At 50.4% G+C, this 20048-nt stretch overlaps 11 protein-coding genes across 12 annotated transcripts; 7 read left to right on the top strand and 4 right to left on the bottom strand.

The window, feature by feature from the left end:
• Positions 1-109: 109 nt before the first annotated feature.
• PPTG_19533 (hypothetical protein) lies at positions 110-1705 on the bottom strand. Its single transcript, XM_008917955.1, has 2 exons — positions 1234-1705; positions 110-1166 (listed from the first exon to the last, which is right to left on the bottom strand). Exons 1-2 carry the CDS (start codon positions 1289-1291, stop codon positions 238-240), a joined length of 987 nt encoding a protein of 328 aa, XP_008916203.1. The 5' UTR covers positions 1292-1705; the 3' UTR covers positions 110-237.
• A 926-nt stretch (positions 1706-2631) lies between these two features.
• On the top strand, positions 2632-4435 carry PPTG_19532 (pyridoxal kinase). Its single transcript, XM_008917954.1, has 2 exons — positions 2632-3141; positions 3201-4435. Exons 1-2 carry the CDS (start codon positions 2721-2723, stop codon positions 4103-4105), a joined length of 1326 nt encoding a protein of 441 aa, XP_008916202.1. The 5' UTR covers positions 2632-2720; the 3' UTR covers positions 4106-4435.
• On the bottom strand, positions 3114-5922 carry PPTG_19531 (hypothetical protein). The gene is made up of 4 exons (XM_008917953.1): positions 5185-5922; positions 5011-5105; positions 4405-4947; positions 3114-4331 (listed from the first exon to the last, which is right to left on the bottom strand). The coding sequence occupies exons 1-4, from the start codon at positions 5872-5874 to the stop codon at positions 4229-4231; spliced, it is 1431 nt and encodes a 476-aa protein (XP_008916201.1). The 5' UTR covers positions 5875-5922; the 3' UTR covers positions 3114-4228.
• Positions 5923-6012: 90 nt separating this feature from the next.
• PPTG_19530 (hypothetical protein) lies at positions 6013-6972 on the top strand. Its single transcript, XM_008917952.1, has one exon. It carries the CDS (start codon positions 6041-6043, stop codon positions 6779-6781), a length of 741 nt encoding a protein of 246 aa, XP_008916200.1. The 5' UTR covers positions 6013-6040; the 3' UTR covers positions 6782-6972.
• A 285-nt stretch (positions 6973-7257) lies between these two features.
• PPTG_19529 (hypothetical protein) lies at positions 7258-8605 on the top strand. Its single transcript, XM_008917951.1, has one exon. It carries the CDS (start codon positions 7357-7359, stop codon positions 8326-8328), a length of 972 nt encoding a protein of 323 aa, XP_008916199.1. The 5' UTR covers positions 7258-7356; the 3' UTR covers positions 8329-8605.
• Positions 8606-8687: 82 nt separating this feature from the next.
• PPTG_19528 (hypothetical protein) lies at positions 8688-9777 on the top strand. The gene has a single exon (XM_008917950.1). It carries the CDS (start codon positions 8833-8835, stop codon positions 9613-9615), a length of 783 nt encoding a protein of 260 aa, XP_008916198.1. The 5' UTR covers positions 8688-8832; the 3' UTR covers positions 9616-9777.
• PPTG_19527 (hypothetical protein) lies at positions 9622-10985 on the bottom strand. The gene is made up of 2 exons (XM_008917949.1): positions 10411-10985; positions 9622-10332 (listed from the first exon to the last, which is right to left on the bottom strand). The coding sequence occupies exons 1-2, from the start codon at positions 10929-10931 to the stop codon at positions 9792-9794; spliced, it is 1062 nt and encodes a 353-aa protein (XP_008916197.1). The 5' UTR covers positions 10932-10985; the 3' UTR covers positions 9622-9791.
• Positions 10986-11144: 159 nt separating this feature from the next.
• On the top strand, positions 11145-14041 carry PPTG_19526. 2 transcript variants are annotated; one of them, XM_008917946.1, is made up of 7 exons: positions 11151-11225; positions 11294-11406; positions 11474-11554; positions 11624-11697; positions 11764-13043; positions 13122-13214; positions 13284-14041. In XM_008917946.1, exons 1-7 carry the CDS (start codon positions 11151-11153, stop codon positions 13647-13649), a joined length of 2082 nt encoding a protein of 693 aa, XP_008916194.1. In that variant the 3' UTR covers positions 13650-14041. The 2 variants fall into 2 exon arrangements, with proteins under 2 accessions (XP_008916195.1, XP_008916194.1); XM_008917947.1 differs by having other exon boundaries at positions 11145-11225; positions 11474-11697.
• On the bottom strand, positions 13664-13993 carry PPTG_24603 (hypothetical protein; the record flags this gene model as incomplete). The annotated part of the gene is made up of 1 exon (XM_008917948.1): positions 13664-13993. One exon carries the CDS (start codon positions 13991-13993, stop codon positions 13664-13666), a length of 330 nt encoding a protein of 109 aa, XP_008916196.1.
• A 463-nt stretch (positions 14042-14504) lies between the features above and the next one.
• PPTG_19525 (hypothetical protein) lies at positions 14505-15955 on the top strand (the record flags this gene model as incomplete). Its single annotated transcript, XM_008917945.1, has 2 exons — positions 14505-15460; positions 15517-15955. The coding sequence occupies 2 exons, from the start codon at positions 14505-14507 to the stop codon at positions 15953-15955; spliced, it is 1395 nt and encodes a 464-aa protein (XP_008916193.1).
• A 712-nt stretch (positions 15956-16667) lies between these two features.
• On the top strand, positions 16668-18465 carry PPTG_19524 (hypothetical protein; the record flags this gene model as incomplete). The annotated part of the gene is made up of 1 exon (XM_008917944.1): positions 16668-18465. The coding sequence occupies one exon, from the start codon at positions 16668-16670 to the stop codon at positions 18348-18350; it is 1683 nt and encodes a 560-aa protein (XP_008916192.1). The 3' UTR covers positions 18351-18465.
• Positions 18466-20048: the final 1583 nt, after the last annotated feature.

Below are 20048 nucleotides of genomic sequence, written 5' to 3'. Positions count from 1 at the left end.
AAGCAAACGAGCAAAGCTGGACGAGCCGGAGTACCGACCGGATAGCAATCAGCATGATATGTTTTCTCAATTTACATTGCGTTGACACTCTATCAAACACCTCATTCGTGTGCATGCCGAAAATAACGTTATTTTGCAAGTAAACTTTTATTAAGCTGCTGCTGTTCTGCTTTCCATGACAAAAACTGAGCGACACGACTGAATCAACTTGCTATGCGTTATTTACAAGCTGTAAACTTACAGCTGAACTTGGGGCGCTCCACGTCTGGACTCGGTTGGCACCTCGTCAAAAGTGAGCACTACGTTGCTTCCACCTTCATGGCGAGGGAAAGTGTCCTGGAATTCCATGTTGGGCTCGCTATTCGTGCAGTAGCCCGTAATGGGAGAGCTCACGCGCACCTTGCAGCGCGTACTGCCAAACGGAGATGTTGAACTAACGGACGAGTCGGTTCCTGTGAAATCTACGATCGCTGAAGACGGAACCACGTCGATGCCAACTGCATTTGGTGTGTCCCCTTCCTGTACTGTGGTAAGCGTTCGGTTTTCAGGGGTGAAGTCCGCCCCTCCTGTGTATTCACAGTCGGAGCTGAGACGGTTGTCGCTGTCATCTCCACTCCTATCACGCTTCCTCTTGTACGTCACAGCCATGATAATTGCACCGACGCAGGCAAGAGCCCCAAAGACGGACGGAACAACAGCGGCAATATTAGACGCTTTGCCAGTACTTAACCCACTGTTGCTGTCGTTAAGAGTGTCAACGGAAGCTGTCGTCGACTTGGAGGATGTCGACGCCGATGGTGTAGCATCGGTTTGCGTTGCAGAGTCAAGAGAACTGCGGTCTGATGATCTAACCTTTGCGGGGGTATCAGCTGCGTCCTGCTCGTGGCTGTCAGATGCAGACGCTGAATCCGATTCACTGCTGATAGGTGGCGCTGTGGTAGCAGGAGGTTCCGTTTCTTTCGATTCACTACGAGTAGGAGGTGCTGTGGTAGCAGGGGCCTGAGTTGCTGGGGCTTGTGTAAACTTATTGGTATCCGAGGCGGCGCTACCAATGACAGCAGGGGTCGATGGAGTATCGAACTTGGTCGAACCACCCCTCGTAGTTATTAGAGAATCAGCGGTAGGAGAGAGTGTCAGAGTTGACACTGTCGCCTCCGTTCGAGCATCTACACGAAAATCATTCAAAGGTTAGCGTTCATGAAATATTGGGTATTTCCATTTCTTAATGAGTACCTGCTGCAATGGCGAGCGCCAAGGCTGCAACCAGCAGTAGCCTGCGAGCTGAGCTCATGCTCTGACGTGCTCCTGTCTCCGCTGGCTGGAAGGAATAGTACAGAAGGTTGGCGTTACGGGTGCTCTGCTCCTTCCTGCCTTCTGTACTCGTCTGATCCAAGTCGAAAATGAAGCTCGCCCGACGCTTCGCCTACACGATTAACGCAGCGTCGAACAAACAAAAGCGGGAAGGGTGGCGAACGTCTCTCTGCCAACAGCATGGGACGCTGGCCGCCTTAGTTTGTAGCGCACGCACAGCGTTGCTGCAGAACCAGCTGCACCTATGTAGTAACCCGATGTTTTCACTTATCCACAATGCGCACCAGAAACTCTTCCATGCTTTTCAATTTAAGTCCAGAGGAAGGAATTGCCGCCAACGAGCCAGACTACAGTCACTGCAGCTGGAATTGCTAATGGTGTCGGTCGCACAATGACTTGAGCTACTATCGCAATGATCGTCACACGAAGCACGACGTCAAGCTTATCAGCGCTCCTTCTCATCAGAGTTCAATGACCTTCGATCGTGGCACCACTGAACAGTGGCATACCTCGATCTCTGCGCTGGTGATGCCTCAATGCGAGTGCATACGTGCTTTACCAGCTGCCGGTGTTGTAAGGCTCTGAAAGACAGCTCTTCCAGATGCCATGACTTGCTCGAGTCAAGCATTGAACCAGCGGACAGCGAAATGCGATTTTTTTTCGAGCGAACCCACCAACGCCGCTGTTTTGACGCACACAATGAACTCTGGAAAGGCGAAAATCACGTGCTCCCAGACGTCGACGACACCGGACTGACTGGGCTCAAGCGGGTGGTGTTACCGTAGTATGACGCGAAATAGAGATCGCAAGCGATGGCGTTCGCAATGCTGGTAATCCTCACGGCAAGAACCCCACCTCAACTGACAACTAAGATTTCAAGAACCTGATCCATTTACCGTGCAGCAGCGACTCAAGACAACGCTGCAAGTAAGTCGCTGTCGTCTCGATGGAAGGGCAGTTGAGTTTCGAGCGATGCGTTGTATCTTTAACGTTGTCCTTTCCCACCATGCTACGTTTGCTACGTTGCCCAACGGCGCTTTTCGAACGATGCACATTTCGGCGAGATCAGGAGCGGATAGGACAGTGTAGGTTCATCGAATGCCACGCTGCGATCTGGCTACATGTAGCTCTGCCCCTTGACCTCTGCTCATTGCTATTATATACTACACAAACCTACGCAAAATCCATCAATGCAGGTCAGCAGCAAAATTAAACAACAGCGAGCCCATGACTCAACGGCCTTGAGCAAGAATCGATTTCGCGTACTGCCACTAGTCGATTTCGCGTACCAAGCTGCAAGTTGAAGTGATTCACTTCAGTATGGTGTGAAGTTGGTGTACACAACACCACATCGATTACCGGAATCAGCAGCCGTTGCGTCGCTGACGCTGAGTGGGGGAGATCGGACCATGCATCAGGAACTGGAAGTGAACGACGACGGCGGCCGCGTGCTGAGCATCCAGTCTCATGTGGTGCAGGGCTATGTGGGCAATAAGAGCGCCATGTTTCCGTTGCAGTTGTTGGGTATGGACGTAGACCCCATCAACAGCGTGCAGTTCTCCAACCACACAGGATACGCGAAGTTCACAGGCCGCCGTCTTACGGGCGACGAGTTGCATGAGCTATTGGACGGTATGGAGATCAATGATCTACTGAAGGATGCGCACACGCACCTTCTTACGGGCTACATTGGCTCCATCTCGCTGCTGGACGCCATTGTACGCGTGTACGAGCGGATCCGAGCGGCGCAGACCCACCCGGAGCGCCTCGTGTACGTGTGCGACCCCGTAATGGGAGATCTTGGCAAACTCTACGTGCCCTTGGAGCTCGGTACGTGGGATTAAGTATATGGGCATTGAACGGATAATATTAACTGTAGACCTTTACAGTGGACATGTACCGCTCCAAGGTGCTACCGATTTGCGACGTCTTGACACCGAACCAGTACGAGTGTGAGCTGCTGGCCGAGATGGAGCTCCGTACAGTAAAGGACGCTATGCGTGCGTGCAAGAAACTCCACACTCTAGGCCCGAAGGTCGTGGTAATCAGTAGCTTCCAAGAGGCCTCCGAGGACGAGACACCGAAGGAATTGGTGGTTATTGGCAGCAAGGTCATTACTGGCGGCCGCTGTGAGCAGTATGAGGTGCGTTTCCCGTGGATTGACAGCTACTACACCGGCACAGGTGACCTGTTCGCAGCACTACTACTGGCTTGGCTCTACCGCTTCCCGGACGACTTTAAACGCGCTCTTGAGAACGTCATTTCAACCATCCAGGACGTGCTTCGTATCACGTTAAAACTTGGCGGGAAAGACTGCGACTTGAAGCTCATTCAGAGTCGTCACGTGATCGCCAACCCCACAGTGCGATTCTTTGCCAAACCGCTCTCGGTGCCTATCCTATTCGTACTCGTGGACTTGGACACTTTGCTTGGGACAACGAGTAATGACGAGGTTGTAGACGTCCCAGCTGATGCATCGATCCAGCGCCGTGAGCTGCTCAGTGCGTTGGCGTCGCTCGTGGGTGCTGAGAATGTCAGTATCGTCACAAACTACACAGTGCCGTCAACACAAGCGCTACTCTCAGCATTCAAGGTGATCTCTTCGATGGAAGTTGGTGCGAATGCTGATCATCGGATCGAAACTCGCAACTGCGAGACGCTGGTTGTGTCTAGCTCTGCTTCCCTCACTGCACTGGCGTCTCGCACTCTGTACCAGGTGGCGCCGTCCACTGCCTCTGACGAGGCAGTGCTGGCCTATATCAAGGAGCACAATGCTCAATGCCTTCTTGCTTAATGACTGCAAGACAGTGGCCTGATAGACGAGCAATAGATAGAGCTTCTGTATTTCGGCTGTCATTGGCTCTAACCACACCAACGTGATAAGCACTGAAATTAACTTGTATTGACGCCACCGAACTTATGGATGCGCCGTCACACGTGCAGCGATCGTCGCGTGCGTCGAGGCAAGCGCTCGAGTCCATCGGTCCAAAGAGTCGTACATCTTGCTAGCATCTCGAGCTCTACAAGCATTGAACAATAGGAGGACAGTCAGAAAAATAACCATGCACTAGCAACACCAGCGATACAACGTACTTTTGTCGCGTCTGCAGCACTAGAAGACCTCGACTCTGGTCGATCTTGGCGTCCAACTCGAGGTTCTGAATCAGCGCAACGGCAATGTCTTCGACGTCCTCCGAGGTGATGTTCATACTCTTCGAAAGACTGTCAATACGAATAGCCTGGTACGGACGCACGAGCTTCTTCATAACTTGGCAGCGAATATTGCGCAGCAGCGGGTTCAGATACCGCTTCATGATCGGATCACTCAAGAGCTTGTACTTGGGATTCTTCAGGATCTTCTCGAACTGCACAACGTCGTTGGCTTCATAAGCGCCACGTAATAGCAACATCGCACCAATTTCCTCCACGTCCTGATAGACCTTGGCTTCTCTCGAGTCGAACGGATTGATATCTGAACTCGCCAGCATGTTGGCTAGTACAACATACTTAAGACACTGCTTCGCACGGGCGTTACCCGCTTCCTGATAGTTGCGGAAGCTCTCAAAAAACTCGTTGTAGGCCAGCATCCATTCCTTCTCTTCCAAGTACATTTTACCACCTTCCTCACGAATCACTCTGCGACAGAAGAACAAAACGTAAGTATATGAGTACAAAAATATCTATATCAACAACACGGACCCCATGATTCGCGGATCAGCGACTGCAGCGTCCAGATCCAGCGTCTTCGGGTAGATGAGGCGCATCTTGGCACTGTTCTTGGTCGCGACGCACAGCTACATCAGCAAAAATTAATACACCAACACGTCTTTAAGTCCCTAATTACAGTTCATCCCATAATGCCTCAAGCGTTACCTGGATTTCCAACGCGTAGACTTCCAACAGCGACGTAGCCTTCGAGTGGTCCTGAACACCGTCTGGTGTCTGGCAGTAGTCGTAAAGTTGACTGAGTAGCTTCTGCAGTTGGTCAAATTGCTGCATATCTAGATAGAGTTTGCCCAATTTAACGTTCATGCTGAACCAGAGTCGGTCGTTGTTGACGTCCTTGAGCTTGTCAAGTGTCAGTTCGTACATCTTGGACGTGTATTTAGCGCTGTCCTTCTCCTTCTCCATACCCGTGGCACTGGAGACCACGTCGAGGATAGACGAGATCGATTCCGTGCTCTCATTCCTCGTAACGAACGCCAAATGCTCCAGCATTTGCTCGTAGTTGCGCAGCATCTCCTCCCATTGCCGACGGCTTACGCAGATTTTAACTACATGTTCTAGCGCTTGAAAGCTCCACTTGCGCTCTTCAAGTGGAGTAGCCTCCTTCTCCAATGCCACAACGCGCTGGAAATATTCAAGCGCCTGCGTCAGGTCTCCGCGCTGACGAAAGTCCTCTGCCTCATAGAACGTGTTTTCCAGCGCGATCTGCGCCTCGCGAGCGGCGTTACGTTGCTGCGCGGCCTCGCCATCCTCACCATCGATGGCTGAGCCTTGATCGTCGCTGTCGAACTGCTCGTCGCTGTCGTATTCATACTCATATTCCTCTGAGTCCGACATGCTCGCGATGGATACAGAAATCTCCAAGTGAAGCTTGTCGATTGAGGCAACAAGTGAACATTATCGTGCTGTGATTGGTAGATATTTACATCGACGCAGGATTGGTTGAAAATGTGATGTGGTATTTTAGTGTCGTCAGTTGTCAAGAAACATCAAAAGCCACAACATGCTGGAGCAGTTGAAGGCTAAGTCGACGCAGGCGGCGGCGCTGGCGCTGGACACTGCGGGCTCGCTCAAAGATGTGGCGCAGAAGTCCAACATCGCCAGCTCCCTCAAGGATGCCACGCAGAAAGGATCGGCGGCGTTGCAGGCGAAGGCGGGAGCGCTCAACATCAAAGTTCCGGCAGTAGTCAAGCCGTCGGGATCATCGTCGTCGCTGGCCAGCACTGCAGACACAGCAAATGACAGCGATCTGGAAAGTGGCAAATCTCCATCGAATGCCAACCAGGAGAAGGAGGGGCTGCTGAACGAACTGGGTCAGGAGTGTGGGCTCACAAAGCGCCAGCGGCTCTATGGTGCCATCGGATGCTACTTGTTTGGCTCACTCTGTGGCTTCCTGTCCACGCTCATGATGTGGGGCGGCCCCAAACATCTTAAGCAGTTCGCCTTCTTTTACACACTGGGAACTCTTTGCAGCATTGGCAGCTCGCTGTTTCTGATCGGCCCCATGCGGCAGCTCAAGGTCATGTGTATGCCCGTTCGACGCGTTGCTTGCTGCATCTGGATCGGCGCCATGTTCACGACGCTTATTATAGCATTTGGCTTTCCCAAGGCCGGACCACTCGTGCTGTTGCTCGTGATCATCCAGTACTCCGCGATGCTCTGGTACGGTGCCTCGTTCATTCCGTACGGCCGAGCGATTCTAAGGAAGGGATGCACCAAAGCGGCCAGCTACGTCACCAGCTAGGTCTTCAGCTGATACCTCTCCGAGGCTTATTTTATATAATGGCATCGTTGCATGCAGCGAAAGATATTCGTCACCGATAGATGCTTTTATTTGTTTGTGGATACCGCCGTAAGGATATCTTCTATGCCAGCTGATTAATACTTGTTTGCATATTCCTCTCCAACTTACCCAAACATAATGCACACGACCTGTTGGTTCAAGATGAAGAGGGGCACAATGTAAACCGTTTTCTTATGCTGCTCTTCACTAAAAACAAGTGCAACGGCATTCCTCAACGTTATCTTACTCGCTCCGATTAACATATCTCGGTGTGCAGCCATTTCTACCAGATTTGGCGTGCAGGTCGCCTCAGACCAACCCCGAGCCCAGTGAGCACGTAAGCTTAGCAACTTGTCCCATGAGCTGAAAGCTCAGACCTTGTGCATTGCCAGGTGGTGCGTTCAAGCTTTTTTTGTCTCACAGTGTTACCGATCACAGCCAAGCCAGTGCTGCCTGCTGGTGCTCAAATGGCTTCTCATTTTGTTTGAAAAAGGCGCGCAACCAACTTCCCATACTTCGCTCGGTTTATTAGCAGCATGCGCCGTCTCGGCAGCGTCGGAGAAACGGTAACTCCATTCGACAGACACCTCCGCGACGTGTATGAAGGTCGTGCGCCGGACGGTCTCGCATTCTTCGAAGCGCACGGTTACTTTGATGTGAGTGATACAGCCAACACTGTGCAAATGTTCCGCGAAAACGTCGGCCTGGACGAGTTCTGGGAGAACCGCGACGGTGTTGACACCTTTGACCCGTTCCAGCGTGCAACGGTGTACCCGTTCGGTTCGAAAAGCAAGGTACCAAGCAGCCGCATGCGCAGTGAACTACATCGGACCAACTCGGGACGCTTCACACTGTTGGATGACGACGGGAACCCCGTGACAGAGGACGACTTGCTGGAAATGGAACGTGAGGACCGTCTCAAAGTGAAAAGTTTAGAGCTAGACGATGAGGACATGGCCGAGCTGGAGAACGAATTATTATGCATGAAGGAGGCGATTGAGGTGATCCGCGTCGAGAAGTATCACTTACAACGCGTTTTCTTTCGAGCACTCTACCCTGAAGAGGCTGAAAAAGATTCGACTGACACAGATGATCGGTATAGCTTTCCAGCGTTCGTAGATCTCCCACTTCCGCCTCCAGTCGCTCTGCTGGATCTGCCACCATACAGTGGCAATTTGTTCGTACTTCGAGAGTCTATTGTACTGCTTCGACGCAGCTGGAGCAAGCGCTGGTGTACGTTGGACTTCCAAGCCTTTATCGTCAGAATGTACAAGCGCAGCTACTGGCGAAGTCCTCGCGGTGAGCTCGATCTGCGCTCGGCTACAAAGATTGAGATAATGGGGCACGGAGGCTTCCGCATCGAGTTCCGGGGTGGCAATATGCTGCTCTTGCGCTCAAGGAATGAGAAAGAGGCGGCGAGTTGGGTGTTGTCACTGCGCCTCGCCATGCAGATCATGCGCAGCAACGCAACTCGCTGCCCAGAGATCTCCCGACTCACGAATGGCTAAGAGAGTCGAAGCTGCTAGGTATCCGTTCTGTAAGATTTTAGTGCAGTTGACCACTGTTAGCTCCATTGTCCATTATTCACCGGCAGCAACAATCCTCCCCCAGTCACGCCGCGCTCTCGACGCTGGAATCGAGGGCGTGGCAGTCGCTACATATTATTAATAGCGATTTCCACATGTGCTTTCACTCGTCGACCCATGTGGCCTTCCAGACGACTCCATAGAGTCTTTCCGTCCACAAATCGAGGGGGCGGAAGACGCCATGTTTCCAGCCAGCTTCCCATTCCGCGATCTGTTCAACGTCAGAGTGTTGGTCACATGATACGCAACTCAATTTTGATTAAGCAACTTTGTCGGATTCTCGCATGACTCTATCCCCGTGAAGCAACTTTACTGCTCTTACGGCACTGGACAGTGCCGTAAGCGGGTGAGCTGGTCGAATAAATCAGTGGAAAGTGCTCACAATCGGATTCGCCTCGAGCCACAGAAGATCGTCCCGTAGCCACCATGATGGACCAACTGAAGGAGCAGAGTAAGAAGGCCAGCGACAAGCTGGAGGATTTTGCTAAGAAGACACAGCAGGAACTGGAGAAAACGAGCAAGAAGGCGCAGGAAAGCATTGAAAAGGCCACCAAGCAGACCAAAGACAGCATCAACAGGGCCACCAAGCAGAGTAAGGAGGCCTCGGAGAGCGGCCTGTTCGACTCGGCCAAGGAGGCCTTCCACATCGACATTAAAGAGGACAAGAAAGACAAGAAGAAGACCAAACCGCGCCGTAAGGACTCGAGCGACTCGGACACCGACGAGGAGGATGGACTTCTGGACGATATCGGCGACGAGTTCGACCAGCTCACGCTCAACCAGCGCGCACTGGGAGCCATCGGTTGCTATATGCTCAGCGGCCTCTTTGCCTTTGCTGCCACTGTAATGCTGTTCACCGGTGTGCACCACGTGCGCTTCTACGCGCTCTTCTACTCGCTGAGCAACATCGCCACCTTCTGCAGTCTCATTTTCATTATGGGCCAGGAGCGACTCAAGAAGCGCATGCTCTCGCGCAAGCGCAGCGTGACTGGCCGTGCCTGGATGGGTTCACTCGCGCTCACAGTCGTCGTGGCTTTCTTCTGGCCGTCACACTGGTTCATTGTCCTCCTGCTGCTGCTCGTGCAGTTCGGTAGCATGATCTGGTACAGCCTGTCGTACATTCCGTTCGGCCGCAAGTTCCTGCACAAATACATGGCCAAGAGGGTCATTCTCGTGGACGCCATGGACGGCAAGATCGACGGCAAGTAAGCACTCAGCATGAGCTCCCGGTTGTTCCTGCACGTCTCCTCTATCTTCTGCTTTTTTATTGTGAGTGATGCACCACACGGTAGTGGCAGGAACATCAGCAGTAAGTGAAAGGTAACAAGTTCCACTTCTGCTTGTATTAATGAAGCACGTTAGTTTTTAGCATTCTACGTCATGGTCTACTGCCTGGAATGAGCTTCTAGCCAAGCCACAAAGTCGCGCACTACAGCATCACGAATGCGAGGAGGTTCACTAGCCAAGTCGTGGTGTCCTCCCTCGTACGTCTTGAAGGTTTTATCGGCGCTTCTGGTCTTGAGATGAAGCGCCGCTGAGCCGGTGACACTGCAGGCTTGGTCTGCTGTGCCGTGTTGCAGCAAGTATGGCGTCTCAATCAGCGGTAATTTATCCTGGATACTCGTGATGCCTTCTAGCAATGCAAGGCCCGTTCCGACGCGCATTTTTCCAGGGTAATACAGCGGATCCGAGAACTTCTCGGCGTCGATAATCGCTGCCACCTCGGGAGAGCTGTTCTTGCCACTGTTAGCTTTTACCAATGGCAACTTGGGCATATATTCCTGCAACAATCGGCCGATAAGCTCCATCAGATACGAAGGTCGAGAGGCTTTGTGGATCTCCGTCGCTGGACACAGAATGACGGCGCCATCGACCAGCTTCGGACTTTTACTAAGCGCATGCAGGATAATTAACCCACCCAGCGATCTGTCCAACAATCAAAGTCATGACCCAGATTAATACACACAGAGACAACTTCTATCAACTTCAACCGCTACCACGTACGCGCCAAGTAGAAAAATCTTCTTGTGGGGATACTTAACCTTGACCAAATCTATGAAGGCGATAGCGTCGTCCACCAGCAAGTCTATGCTGGAGAAATAACCGTGTCTACCATCGCTGCGGCCCATGCCCTCGTGGTCCATCCCAGCAACAAGGAAGCCGTGCTGCAGCACCTCCACCATGAACGAGTTGTTGCGGGCACTATGCGAGTTGACACCGTGCAGCACGACAACGACGGCTTTGGCGTCCTTGGCGCTGTCTAGATGCCGAGGCAGCCAGAACCGATAGAACAGCCGCACGAGTTCCCCGTTTGGTCGCGGTCGCTCCATCAAACCGGATTCTTCGTTACCTGCATGCACGTGGGAGAGCAAAAATTCCTGATGCGAGGCAGTGTGTGGAGCTCCTCGCCGCGTATTCTGGCGATCGATACCAGGCCCAAACATCGTCATGAGCGTGGCGATGCACACAGACAGGAAACCAATAAGCGCCACGAGCGCGAACAGCGCGGCACTAGCGCTCCACATGAAGGAGAACTTCTCTTGGACAAAGTTACGATGACACGCAAATCGGACTGTTGCATCAATTTTAGGTATTTTATTTTTTCTCGATTTTTGAAAACAGAAAGTTTACTGTTTTACCAGTAAATTTTAGAGATCTGATTGGCCGGGATGGCATCCAGACGAAAAAACCCCCATTAAATTTTGCTGGGTTTTTTTCGTCTGAATGCCATCCAACAACAAGCGATGGCGACGAGCATCAAGTCGAGCAAGACCAAACCGTCCCTGGACGTCTACAAACAGAGTTTTCGAGAGTATCTGGTACGCCCATAGTCATTGCATAACTGTCTTTTGCTGCACCGCTCTCACAGTAACCTCATTCTATCTAGCGCGAGACTGATGCCGTGAAGGACGAGACGGAGCTGGAGAAGCTCATGAAGCTGCTACACGAACCTCTGCCCGTGTCTTTTCGACTCAATCTGCACCGACCTGATGCCTCAAGGTGCCTATAAGATGATAATCTGATGACCATTATTTTAACATATTGACAACATGCACTTATGTTACAGGCTGAAGGAGCGGCTGGCCACCAAGCTCCAGTTCCCAAGTGACAAGTATTTCCACGGAGAAATCCCCGTGAACCCGCCCAAGTACGTAACAACACTGCAATTTTCAACGTTTTGTTAGTGTTAGCTAAATATTCTTTTGTGTAATTCCAGGCTGATCGCATGGTATCCACTGGAAAATGTGGCGTGGCAAATGGACTGCGGACGTGTGGCGCTCTCTAAAAGTGGTGTGTTGCAGTGTCAATCTGCTGACATTGAGTGGTAAATTTCTGATATGTTACTGTGTGCTGTAGCTCCGAAGCACGAGGATGTTCGTGCGTTCCATTCGTGTTTGCTGGAGCAGACGGACCGTGGCAATATCGACCGTCAGGAGGCCGTGAGCATGCTGCCGGTGCTGTTTCTGGACGTGCAGCGTGGCCACCGTGTGCTTGATATGTGTGCTTCGCCCGGTTCAAAGACGACACAAGTTATTGACTTTTTACTCTCGACTGAGAGCGATAACAGTGCAGAGCAGAGCGGTCTGGTGATTGCCAACGATCTGGACAAGAAGAGAGCGTACATGCTGGTGCATCGTCTTTCCCGTAATACTCTACGTCGCGCAGTGGTGACGTGTGGTGCTGGCGACACGTTCCCAGGTCTGTATGATGCAGAGACGAAGACTTTACAGCCTACCAACGTCTTCGATCGAGTATTGTGTGACGTTCCTTGCAGTGGTGACGGTACTCTACGCAAGAACCAGGCGTTGTGGAAAGACTGGCACATTGGTCAAGGTCTTACGTTACACCCAACGCAACTAGCGTTGGCTCTTCGTGGCGCTGCGCTGCTCAAGGTTGGCGGTATCATGGTCTATTCGACGTGTTCGTTCAATCCTGTCGAGAACGAGGCCGTTGTGGCGGAACTACTGCGTCGTGCTGGTGGATCCTTGGAGCTGTTGGATGTTTCGAAGAAAATGCCGGGTCTTGTGGCGCGTCCTGGTCGATCGAAGTGGCGTGTGGGCTGGCGCTCCAAGTCCAAGTCGACGCACAAAGGTCATATGTTCAAGGATGACAAGAAGGATGAAAACCAAAGCCTCCACCAATGGTTTGATAGCTACGAAGCACTTACCCAGGACCTGCGTGGTAACCGTGTTACACGATCGATGTTCCCTACACAGGGAGCTATTGCTGATGAACTACACAAGACACTTCGTCTGATCCCAACAGACCAGAACTCGGGTGGATTCTTCATCGCTGTGCTGCGTAAAGTGGCCGATCTACCTGGTGAAAAGGGTCTCCAGGAAGGTCTTTTGCCACTGGAAGAACTGGAGGCTACACCACCATCTGACTACGTCTGCAAGTTGTGTGGCGAGGGAGGTCACTTTCTCAAGAACTGCGAGAAATATCTGCCGGATACGGAGTTTACTGCCTCGAACACGTCGCTGAAGCCACAGAAGAAGAAACGTCGTACGGAGGAGTCAACGAAGAGTGAAGGAGACAAGAAGGAGAAGAAGCGAGAGACGCTCTACCGTCCTGTTAACGACGATGTCTGGCTGCAACTGCGTGATTTCTACGGGCTCGAGGATGAAACTTTAAAGGTGTGGAGTGCAGGTTAGTTCCTGTTGATAAATTGAGTGGTTAACTAACGCTTTGCCCACTCGTTATGATGCATTTAGGACCGCTTCTGGTGTCGCTCTGACACTGCAGCCACGGTAAACTACGTGGACAAGGAGATTTCTGACGCCTGCTTGGGAGGTGATGCCCTTGATGTACGTACTTTATACTTACGCTATCCTGTATTATACAGTTTCATTTATGCTGTGGATGACTGGATACAGATCGTCAATACGGGTCTCAAGGTCTTCACCAAGGTGACTGAGCGCGGAGAAGTGTTCTACCGTCCGTCGGAGGAGAGTCTCGGCTTCTTTGACGATTTCTTCACCAAACGGCGACTGGATATCCCCATTACTGACTTCTCCAATCTCATCAAGAACGCGGAACAGCACGTTGCATTCGACACGCTATCGCCGGACTTGCACAAGACACTCGAAGGTATGGCCATTGGCCCTGCGGTTGTCCGCGTTCAGACACATGAGCAAGTTCGTATGAATATTTGGGTGGGTAAGGGCTCGATCCTCCCGCGTGTGTCCAAGGCCATGCGTGGAGAGGTCGAAGATGCACTCAACCGGTGCTCGGAAAACTAGATAGACCGCAAATTTCACGATTTTTCCCTTGCTGCGAGAGTTCTTGCACGCATTCCCCTGACAAGGAAATAGAACGAGTCTCTTTTGCTTGCTACTTCTTCGTCATCGTTGACGAAGTGTTTTCGCTGGCGTGTGGGGATTGTCGGCTTACCAGGTAGTTGATGCACTTGTGCTGGGCCTGGCGTCGCTGGATTAGGTGCGTCCGAGTTAAGGATGTTGGTGAAAACTTCCATGAAGTCTCGCTTGGGGATACCCATCAAGCTGCTGTCGTTGTTTTCGATCCACATGCCTAGTACAAGCATGGTAAGCACCACAAGCGCCAAAATCGCTGCAATACTAGACATCAATTACAGTTAAAATAAATATTTAACCTGCAACAGCATTCAACTCACTTGTAGCCCCGCGTCAGCTTGTAACTCTTGACCACGACATGTCCGTGGTTGCCGATCACTGTAGGGCGGAAATGCAGCAACGATCATGCATATAGGCCCTCGACTTGAGGTCTGCATCGATTATTGTGAGCCCGGCAGCTTCAATTCGATCGACAGGGTGTTCCCAGGATATTTGCTTTGTGTCGATGATGGCGATGATACGACTCGCCAGCTGGACCCATTGATGTGTGGGAATCGGCCGCTTGGCGTCACCCACACGGTTGAGTGCCCCCATCTGCATTCGCTGCGTGTGAGCTCACAGTTGAGCCGCTGACCTGGAAATCAAGGGTGGACGTCCTGGTGGCTGATGCTGTTACTAGAACGAAGGAAGTTTGCGTACTGGGTGCCAACTAAGTGGGCGCGCTGATACCAAATCAATTCCGAATTCGCGAACTACTAGGCAGCGCCCAAGTAAGTTCACTCCATGGGCAATAAACACTCGAGGAAAGATCGGCATAGCGCCCCGGACGCGCGGCAGCGACGTTCTTTTTGGCGACAGCGCGGCCGATTGTCGGCTCCCTGTGATCGGACGCTTGAATCTCCCGATATTGTCCAGCCTCGTCTACCTACGATCTCAACACGACCAAGACATCAACTCACTAACTCATGCCCAGCGGGCTATCAAATACCCCTGCATATTCGAGTAACAAATCTTCGCCAGAACGAGGTACTCGCGTTCCCTCTGGTACTGATAGAGGGGACAATCGAACACGTCGGGGATGCGAATCTCCCTGACAGTGCATTGTACGTCCAAGCTGTTACGCATGATGTCGAGAAAGAAGACGAGCTGAAAAACTCATGGGTAGGGAGTGTGTGCTGGCCTGTGGTCCGGGAATCGGGACACTTCAAGGCGTTCGTGCATATTTCTCACCCTGGTAAATTCAATATTCACCTTCGTATCGCCAATGCAACGTATCAGCTACGCGTTCGATTTGAACCACAGAAGACCAAATGGATCGTGCGTTTCCACTATCAAAAACCCAGCGACAGCTACCAAGGCTTCGATGCACCAAGTGGGGTCGACAACTCCGATAGTGATGCTTGCCAACGACTAAAGTTCAATGCGATGGTGCTACAATCGACAATTGCCGAGTTATTTCACCGCGCTGGGTTCGCTCGCAAGACATTCGCCGTGGAACTTGATGCTGATGGTTTCCCAGTTGTCAATGTGCTACACTCGAATCACACTATTAGTCAAGCCCGACGAATGACAGATTCGCAGCTTTTAACACATTTAACCGAAGACATCCAAGCAGCTGAAGCACAGAATCTAAAGGGGTACAGCAAGCCATCTACGGCATCTCGCGTCAAACACGTCGTGCTGTTAGGAGGCCCCATTTTGACCCGCGGGTGCACAAAGTATCCAACTACAGAGAACTTGTTGGTGGGGATATGATTGTCAACACAGGGTTCGGATTATTTACGTGGCCTCGTAGTCTCAATGAACTCACCTCTTGCTGCTTTAATTGCGCCTCGATCGCTCCAGAATTGATCATGGATCAGTGCTCAGTGCAACAGACTTACTGGGCCAGCTACAGTGGAGCTCTCAGCATTTTACTGCATCTGCTGAGTCTCTCCTTTGGACTGAAATACCGTTCAGACGGAGTTATGCGCAAAAGTTTCCGGCAAACCACGCGTTTGCTTGTCGTAATGGAACCTCGGTCAGGGAAGAAACAGCTAGTTGCTGTGGGCCGTCCAGTTGGAGATGGAAGGTTTTACAAACTTGAGAGTCAGGCCCTTAAACCTGTAGGGGCTACTTTAGAAGGCATTTATCTGGATGAACTATCTATTGGCGAGCTGGCTATTCACTGTCGGTGGATCAATCCTAAACTCGTAAAGTATGTAGTAACGACAAACTCGGCCACTGCAGCGTAACACTCGGACCTGAGATATTGCCTGTAGCCGCGAATATAACGAAAAAAGGAATGAAACTTCACTTCAATGTTGAAGCGAATGCAAATCCCCTTCAGATAGAGACTTTTGAATTGCTTAAGTGTGGCTGAAACAAAGCCTCTACACAAAATAATAATGGAATCGTGAAAGCACTCGTCCGTAGTGCTGGTGCACTACCGTTTAAATACGACATTGCACGACCACTGCGAAAGCTTAGCAAAACTACTCAGCAAGTATCGACCTCATTTAAATTATTAGTGATAGTGGAGTAATAATGAAGTAGAAATGGCCCAAAGTTGCACAATACCTTTAGAATTGCTGACATTTTAAGAGTTTGCAAATTTGTGACTCTACACAGGTAGTAATCATGTCCATTTTTGCTGGCGTCGACGTTATTAATGTTATGTTCCGCTGTTGACCCCTACCGCGACCGATGTCACGTGAAGTGCGTTGGCGGGATAAGCCCGAAGTGGTAAGCATTTCTGGACAATGCCCTACCACATGGCAGTTTTCTCCATGTGTAGATGCGCTATGCTCTGCAAAACTGCGGTACGCATACATCTAAAACCCTCTGTGAATTGTAATCTGTGCGGCACCAGGAAACGTATAGCAGCACGTCTCAGTCATTCGCAAATTTGCGTTCTCCTAACGACAAGGAGACCTCACCCACTCCGGGTACTATCACCGCAACACTATGGGCTTTACTCGATTTTCCTTCTTCATCGCGGCGGTCTGCTCGGCACTGCAGCTTGAGCTCAACACTGCTGATCTTGTCACCTATGACTGGCGGGTCACTTCGATCGCTGCGGCTTTCGACGGTGTCTCCGTACCAACCATCGGCATCAACGACAAGGCTGCCGACCAAGCTCTCATCGAGGTGGAACTTGGACAAGAAGTCGAAGTACGTGTCACCAACGAACTCGACGTTCCCACTTGTTTACACTGGCACGGTTTGAAGCAACTTGGGACCCAAGAGATGGATGGAACGTCGGGTATCACGCAATGTCATATCGATCCGAACGGAACGGCGGTATATCGTTTCACACCCGATAAGGCCGGTACATTTTGGTGGCACAGTCACCACTCTACGCAGTATGCGTACGGGCTTCGCGGCCCATTAGTCGTCCACGCTCCTGCTAATGAACGACAGCCGTGGGAAGAGGATATCGCTGAGGAATTCACCGTCCAATTGGCTGACCAATACCACGATGCACCGGTCGGAGCTCCTATTTGGGATAGTATCATTATCAACAACCGGGGGCGCTACAACTGCGCTGCCGCGAAGTCTCATGGTTTTACGAACTGCACGGACGACCAACCGCTATCCAAATTCCACTTTGAAACCGGTAACAAGTACTTGTTACGTCTCATCAATATGGCGGCGTTATCTCCCATCGTGTTTAGTATAGACGACCATGAATTCCAGGTTGTTGCTGCAGACAGCGACTATCTCCAGCCCACGGACCTCATCAACTCGATTACAATCAACGCTGGCCAGCGCTACGACATCATAATCCAAGCAAAGAATTCTAGCTCGGCTAACCATACTGGTTCATACTGGATGCGTGCTACGGGCTTGTATGGAACACCTTGGACGGGAGGAAACGCACAAATGGCTGGTGACGGCTTCAATTACGAAGGGTTGGCAGTTGTTCACTATGGGGCTGACGACGAGATCGAGCCCACATCCAAACAGGCAACGAATGTGACGACTGTCGGCGAATTTGAGTTTACGCCTCTTTTATCAACAGTGCTGCCGTCGACTCCATCGGACCGTGCGATTCTTGAATTTGATCTTCGCTTTGGTTTGGGATACTTCTCGATTGATGGTGGTGACTATAACAACTTCGTTGTGCCAGATGAACCACCACTCTTCACTATCGCTGGCGGTATGAAAACGGAGGAGCTGCCCACCAGTGTGAACGCTCGTAAGATCGAGTACGGTATGCACATTGAAGTCGTGCTGGTTAACAACATGAACGAACAGCATCCGTTCCATCTACACTCGCATTCACCATGGGTAGTAGGCAGCGGCACGGCTTCAATTGAGGAGATCCGTAATAACTCGCTTCCAGCCTTGAAGCTTGAAGGAGCGATGACCCGTGATGTATACACCGTTCCACCGTGCACCTACGACGAAAGGGATGTGTGTACTACGGATGTGGGATATTTAGTCCTTCGTTTCACTGCGGACAATCCTGGTGTGTGGATCTTTCACTGCCACATTGACTGGCACCTGGATGCCGGCCTGTCAATGGTCTTCGTGGAAGGTGAAGAAGAATTGCGTGAAAAGGGAGTGAATGCGTTCTCCAACAGCATGCTGAGTGTGTGTGGTAGCTCAAGCTCCACAAACTCGAGCTCAAGTTTGACAGGTTGATATCCATTAGGTCGCCTTGCAATAAAAGACCGAGACAATTTAAGCACGCTGATCGTAAACTAGCCTCAAAACTAATGCAGTCCCCAGCCAGACAATTCTCTTTGTAGTGATACCGTAAGGAAACCACTTTTTATTACTGTCCGGAGAAATCACTATCTAGAGCTGTACCAGTACAAAGGTACCGTTGATTTTATGCTGACTGCAAGGTCGATCTTCAGGCTGACGCGATTAGTCTGCCGCATCAAGCAATGAGAGGTTTCAGACTCTGCAGAGAGCGTTCAGAAGGAAGTTGGGCCGCAAGCGGGGTTAAAACAAGAAAAATAGAGAACTGTAGTTTCTGGGGCTATTTGAGGTTTCGGAGCTAATCGAGGATTATCACGTGTTGTTCCAAAAATAGATTCCTTGGAATAACAGCCTGAGGCAGGCTTTTTGATAGATACTGTGGCTTCGGACCAAGCTCACGGTAATTTTTTTTAACTCAATAATATATAAGGAAGGCGTGGGGGACTCCTACAAACAATATAGCTAATCATACTTTTCCTGATTGATCGCTCTGTTGACTATTTCAACATATGATACTGTACCATTAATTTTGAACCGAGTGTACTACTCGGCAGGTGTTCAAAACGAGATGGAGAGGCTTGGCCAATCAGTTGTGATTGTGACTTCGAGGTCAGTAGTGATAAATGTTCACGAAATCGAGGTCAGTGTTGATAAATATCCGTGTACTTAACGAGTCCCGGTCAACCAAGATTAGGACCAGATGTATGCTTTATCGCTGCTCTCGTTATCTACAGTACTCAGGTTTCAAAATATTCCTACAACGGGCCGAAAAATTAATCGACGAAAACTATGACTGGCTCGGACGATAGTAAGGTCGCCATTCGGGGGTATTTGAGCCAAGCAAGAGAAAAGTTGGACTACATAGCATAGGAAAATCGGGATTAAGGGAGAACCTTAACCTAAAATGTAACGGTTACTCTGATTTTGGTGTCGGCAATTATAATTTAAAAAAAAGAAAACACAATACGGTTCTATCATGATACTGTATTGAAAACTCAGGTTTGCAGGCAGTTAAGAAGATTTGACAATAAAATGTGAGGATCCAATTCTGGTGATTGTACAAAATACAGGGATTCTATGCATCGTTTTGCGAGTAAAGCGTGCAACCTGTGCAAACTTAACGAAACGTGAGGGAAAGGAATGTTTCGAAATCCACCTATTATCCTCCCAATTCAAGGATTGTCCTCGTATAAATATGATGAAAATTTCAAGATGAAAGTTTGTAAATGTATATCGAAAGGTCAACAATATGATATGTTCTCTGGATATTTATATCCAGAATAGCGATCAGAGAGCGTCGACGATTCTGTCAAATAACATTTTATGGATATATCTGTAATTATTTGAAACCTAAAAGCGAATATTTATATGCTAAAATGACGCAGAAACTAATAAACTGTTTTCTTGTATGCCCAAAAGGGTGAATGTTGACCCAGCCGGCCTAGAACAACATTCAAGCAACCTTGTACGAATGTAATCCAGTCACATTCAAGCTACCTTATGGCTTCAACTTAGGGATTGAAGCCACGGAGCAGTTAGCAAATACAACCACACAAATGTCATGCATCCAGCTTCAGATATACATGCATCTCGATGCAGCACATGTACTCAAAACGAAATTAACACTGGGATACG

This window comes from Phytophthora parasitica (genome assembly GCF_000247585.1).
Source record: "Phytophthora parasitica INRA-310 unplaced genomic scaffold supercont2.126, whole genome shotgun sequence".
Lineage (NCBI taxonomy): Eukaryota > Oomycota > Peronosporomycetes > Peronosporales > Peronosporaceae > Phytophthora > Phytophthora nicotianae.
Note: the sequence above shows the minus strand (reverse complement) of the source record. Positions and strands in the feature narration are given on the sequence as shown.

Excerpts from the sequence above, each read along its gene's own strand:
- PPTG_19530 (XM_008917952.1), top strand. The coding sequence starts at position 6,041 with ATGCTGGAGCAGTTGAAGGCTAAGTCGACGCAGGCGGCGGCGCTGGCG.
- PPTG_19526 (XM_008917946.1), top strand. The coding sequence starts at position 11,151 with ATGGCGACGAGCATCAAGTCGAGCAAGACCAAACCGTCCCTGGACGTC. Across the intron at positions 11,698-11,763 it reads TGTGGCGCTCTCTAAAAGTG|CTCCGAAGCACGAGGATGTT; the intron begins GTGTGTTGCAGT and ends TGTGTGCTGTAG. Across the intron at positions 13,215-13,283 it reads TGGGAGGTGATGCCCTTGAT|ATCGTCAATACGGGTCTCAA; the intron begins GTACGTACTTTA and ends GACTGGATACAG.
- PPTG_19527 (XM_008917949.1), bottom strand. The coding sequence starts at position 10,931 with ATGTGGAGCGCTAGTGCCGCGCTGTTCGCGCTCGTGGCGCTTATTGGT. Across the intron at positions 10,333-10,410 it reads AAGATTTTTCTACTTGGCGC|ATCGCTGGGTGGGTTAATTA; the intron begins GTACGTGGTAGC and ends ATTGTTGGACAG.
- PPTG_19528 (XM_008917950.1), top strand. The coding sequence starts at position 8,833 with ATGATGGACCAACTGAAGGAGCAGAGTAAGAAGGCCAGCGACAAGCTG.
- PPTG_19533 (XM_008917955.1), bottom strand. The coding sequence starts at position 1,291 with ATGAGCTCAGCTCGCAGGCTACTGCTGGTTGCAGCCTTGGCGCTCGCC. Across the intron at positions 1,167-1,233 it reads GGCGCTCGCCATTGCAGCAG|ATGCTCGAACGGAGGCGACA; the intron begins GTACTCATTAAG and ends ATTTTCGTGTAG.
- PPTG_19529 (XM_008917951.1), top strand. The coding sequence starts at position 7,357 with ATGCGCCGTCTCGGCAGCGTCGGAGAAACGGTAACTCCATTCGACAGA.
- PPTG_19531 (XM_008917953.1), bottom strand. The coding sequence starts at position 5,874 with ATGTCGGACTCAGAGGAATATGAGTATGAATACGACAGCGACGAGCAG. Across the intron at positions 5,106-5,184 it reads TCTACGCGTTGGAAATCCAG|CTGTGCGTCGCGACCAAGAA; the intron begins GTAACGCTTGAG and ends TTGCTGATGTAG. Across the intron at positions 4,332-4,404 it reads GTGCTGCAGACGCGACAAAA|AGCTCGAGATGCTAGCAAGA; the intron begins GTACGTTGTATC and ends CAATGCTTGTAG.
- PPTG_19532 (XM_008917954.1), top strand. The coding sequence starts at position 2,721 with ATGCATCAGGAACTGGAAGTGAACGACGACGGCGGCCGCGTGCTGAGC. Across the intron at positions 3,142-3,200 it reads CTACGTGCCCTTGGAGCTCG|TGGACATGTACCGCTCCAAG; the intron begins GTACGTGGGATT and ends AGACCTTTACAG.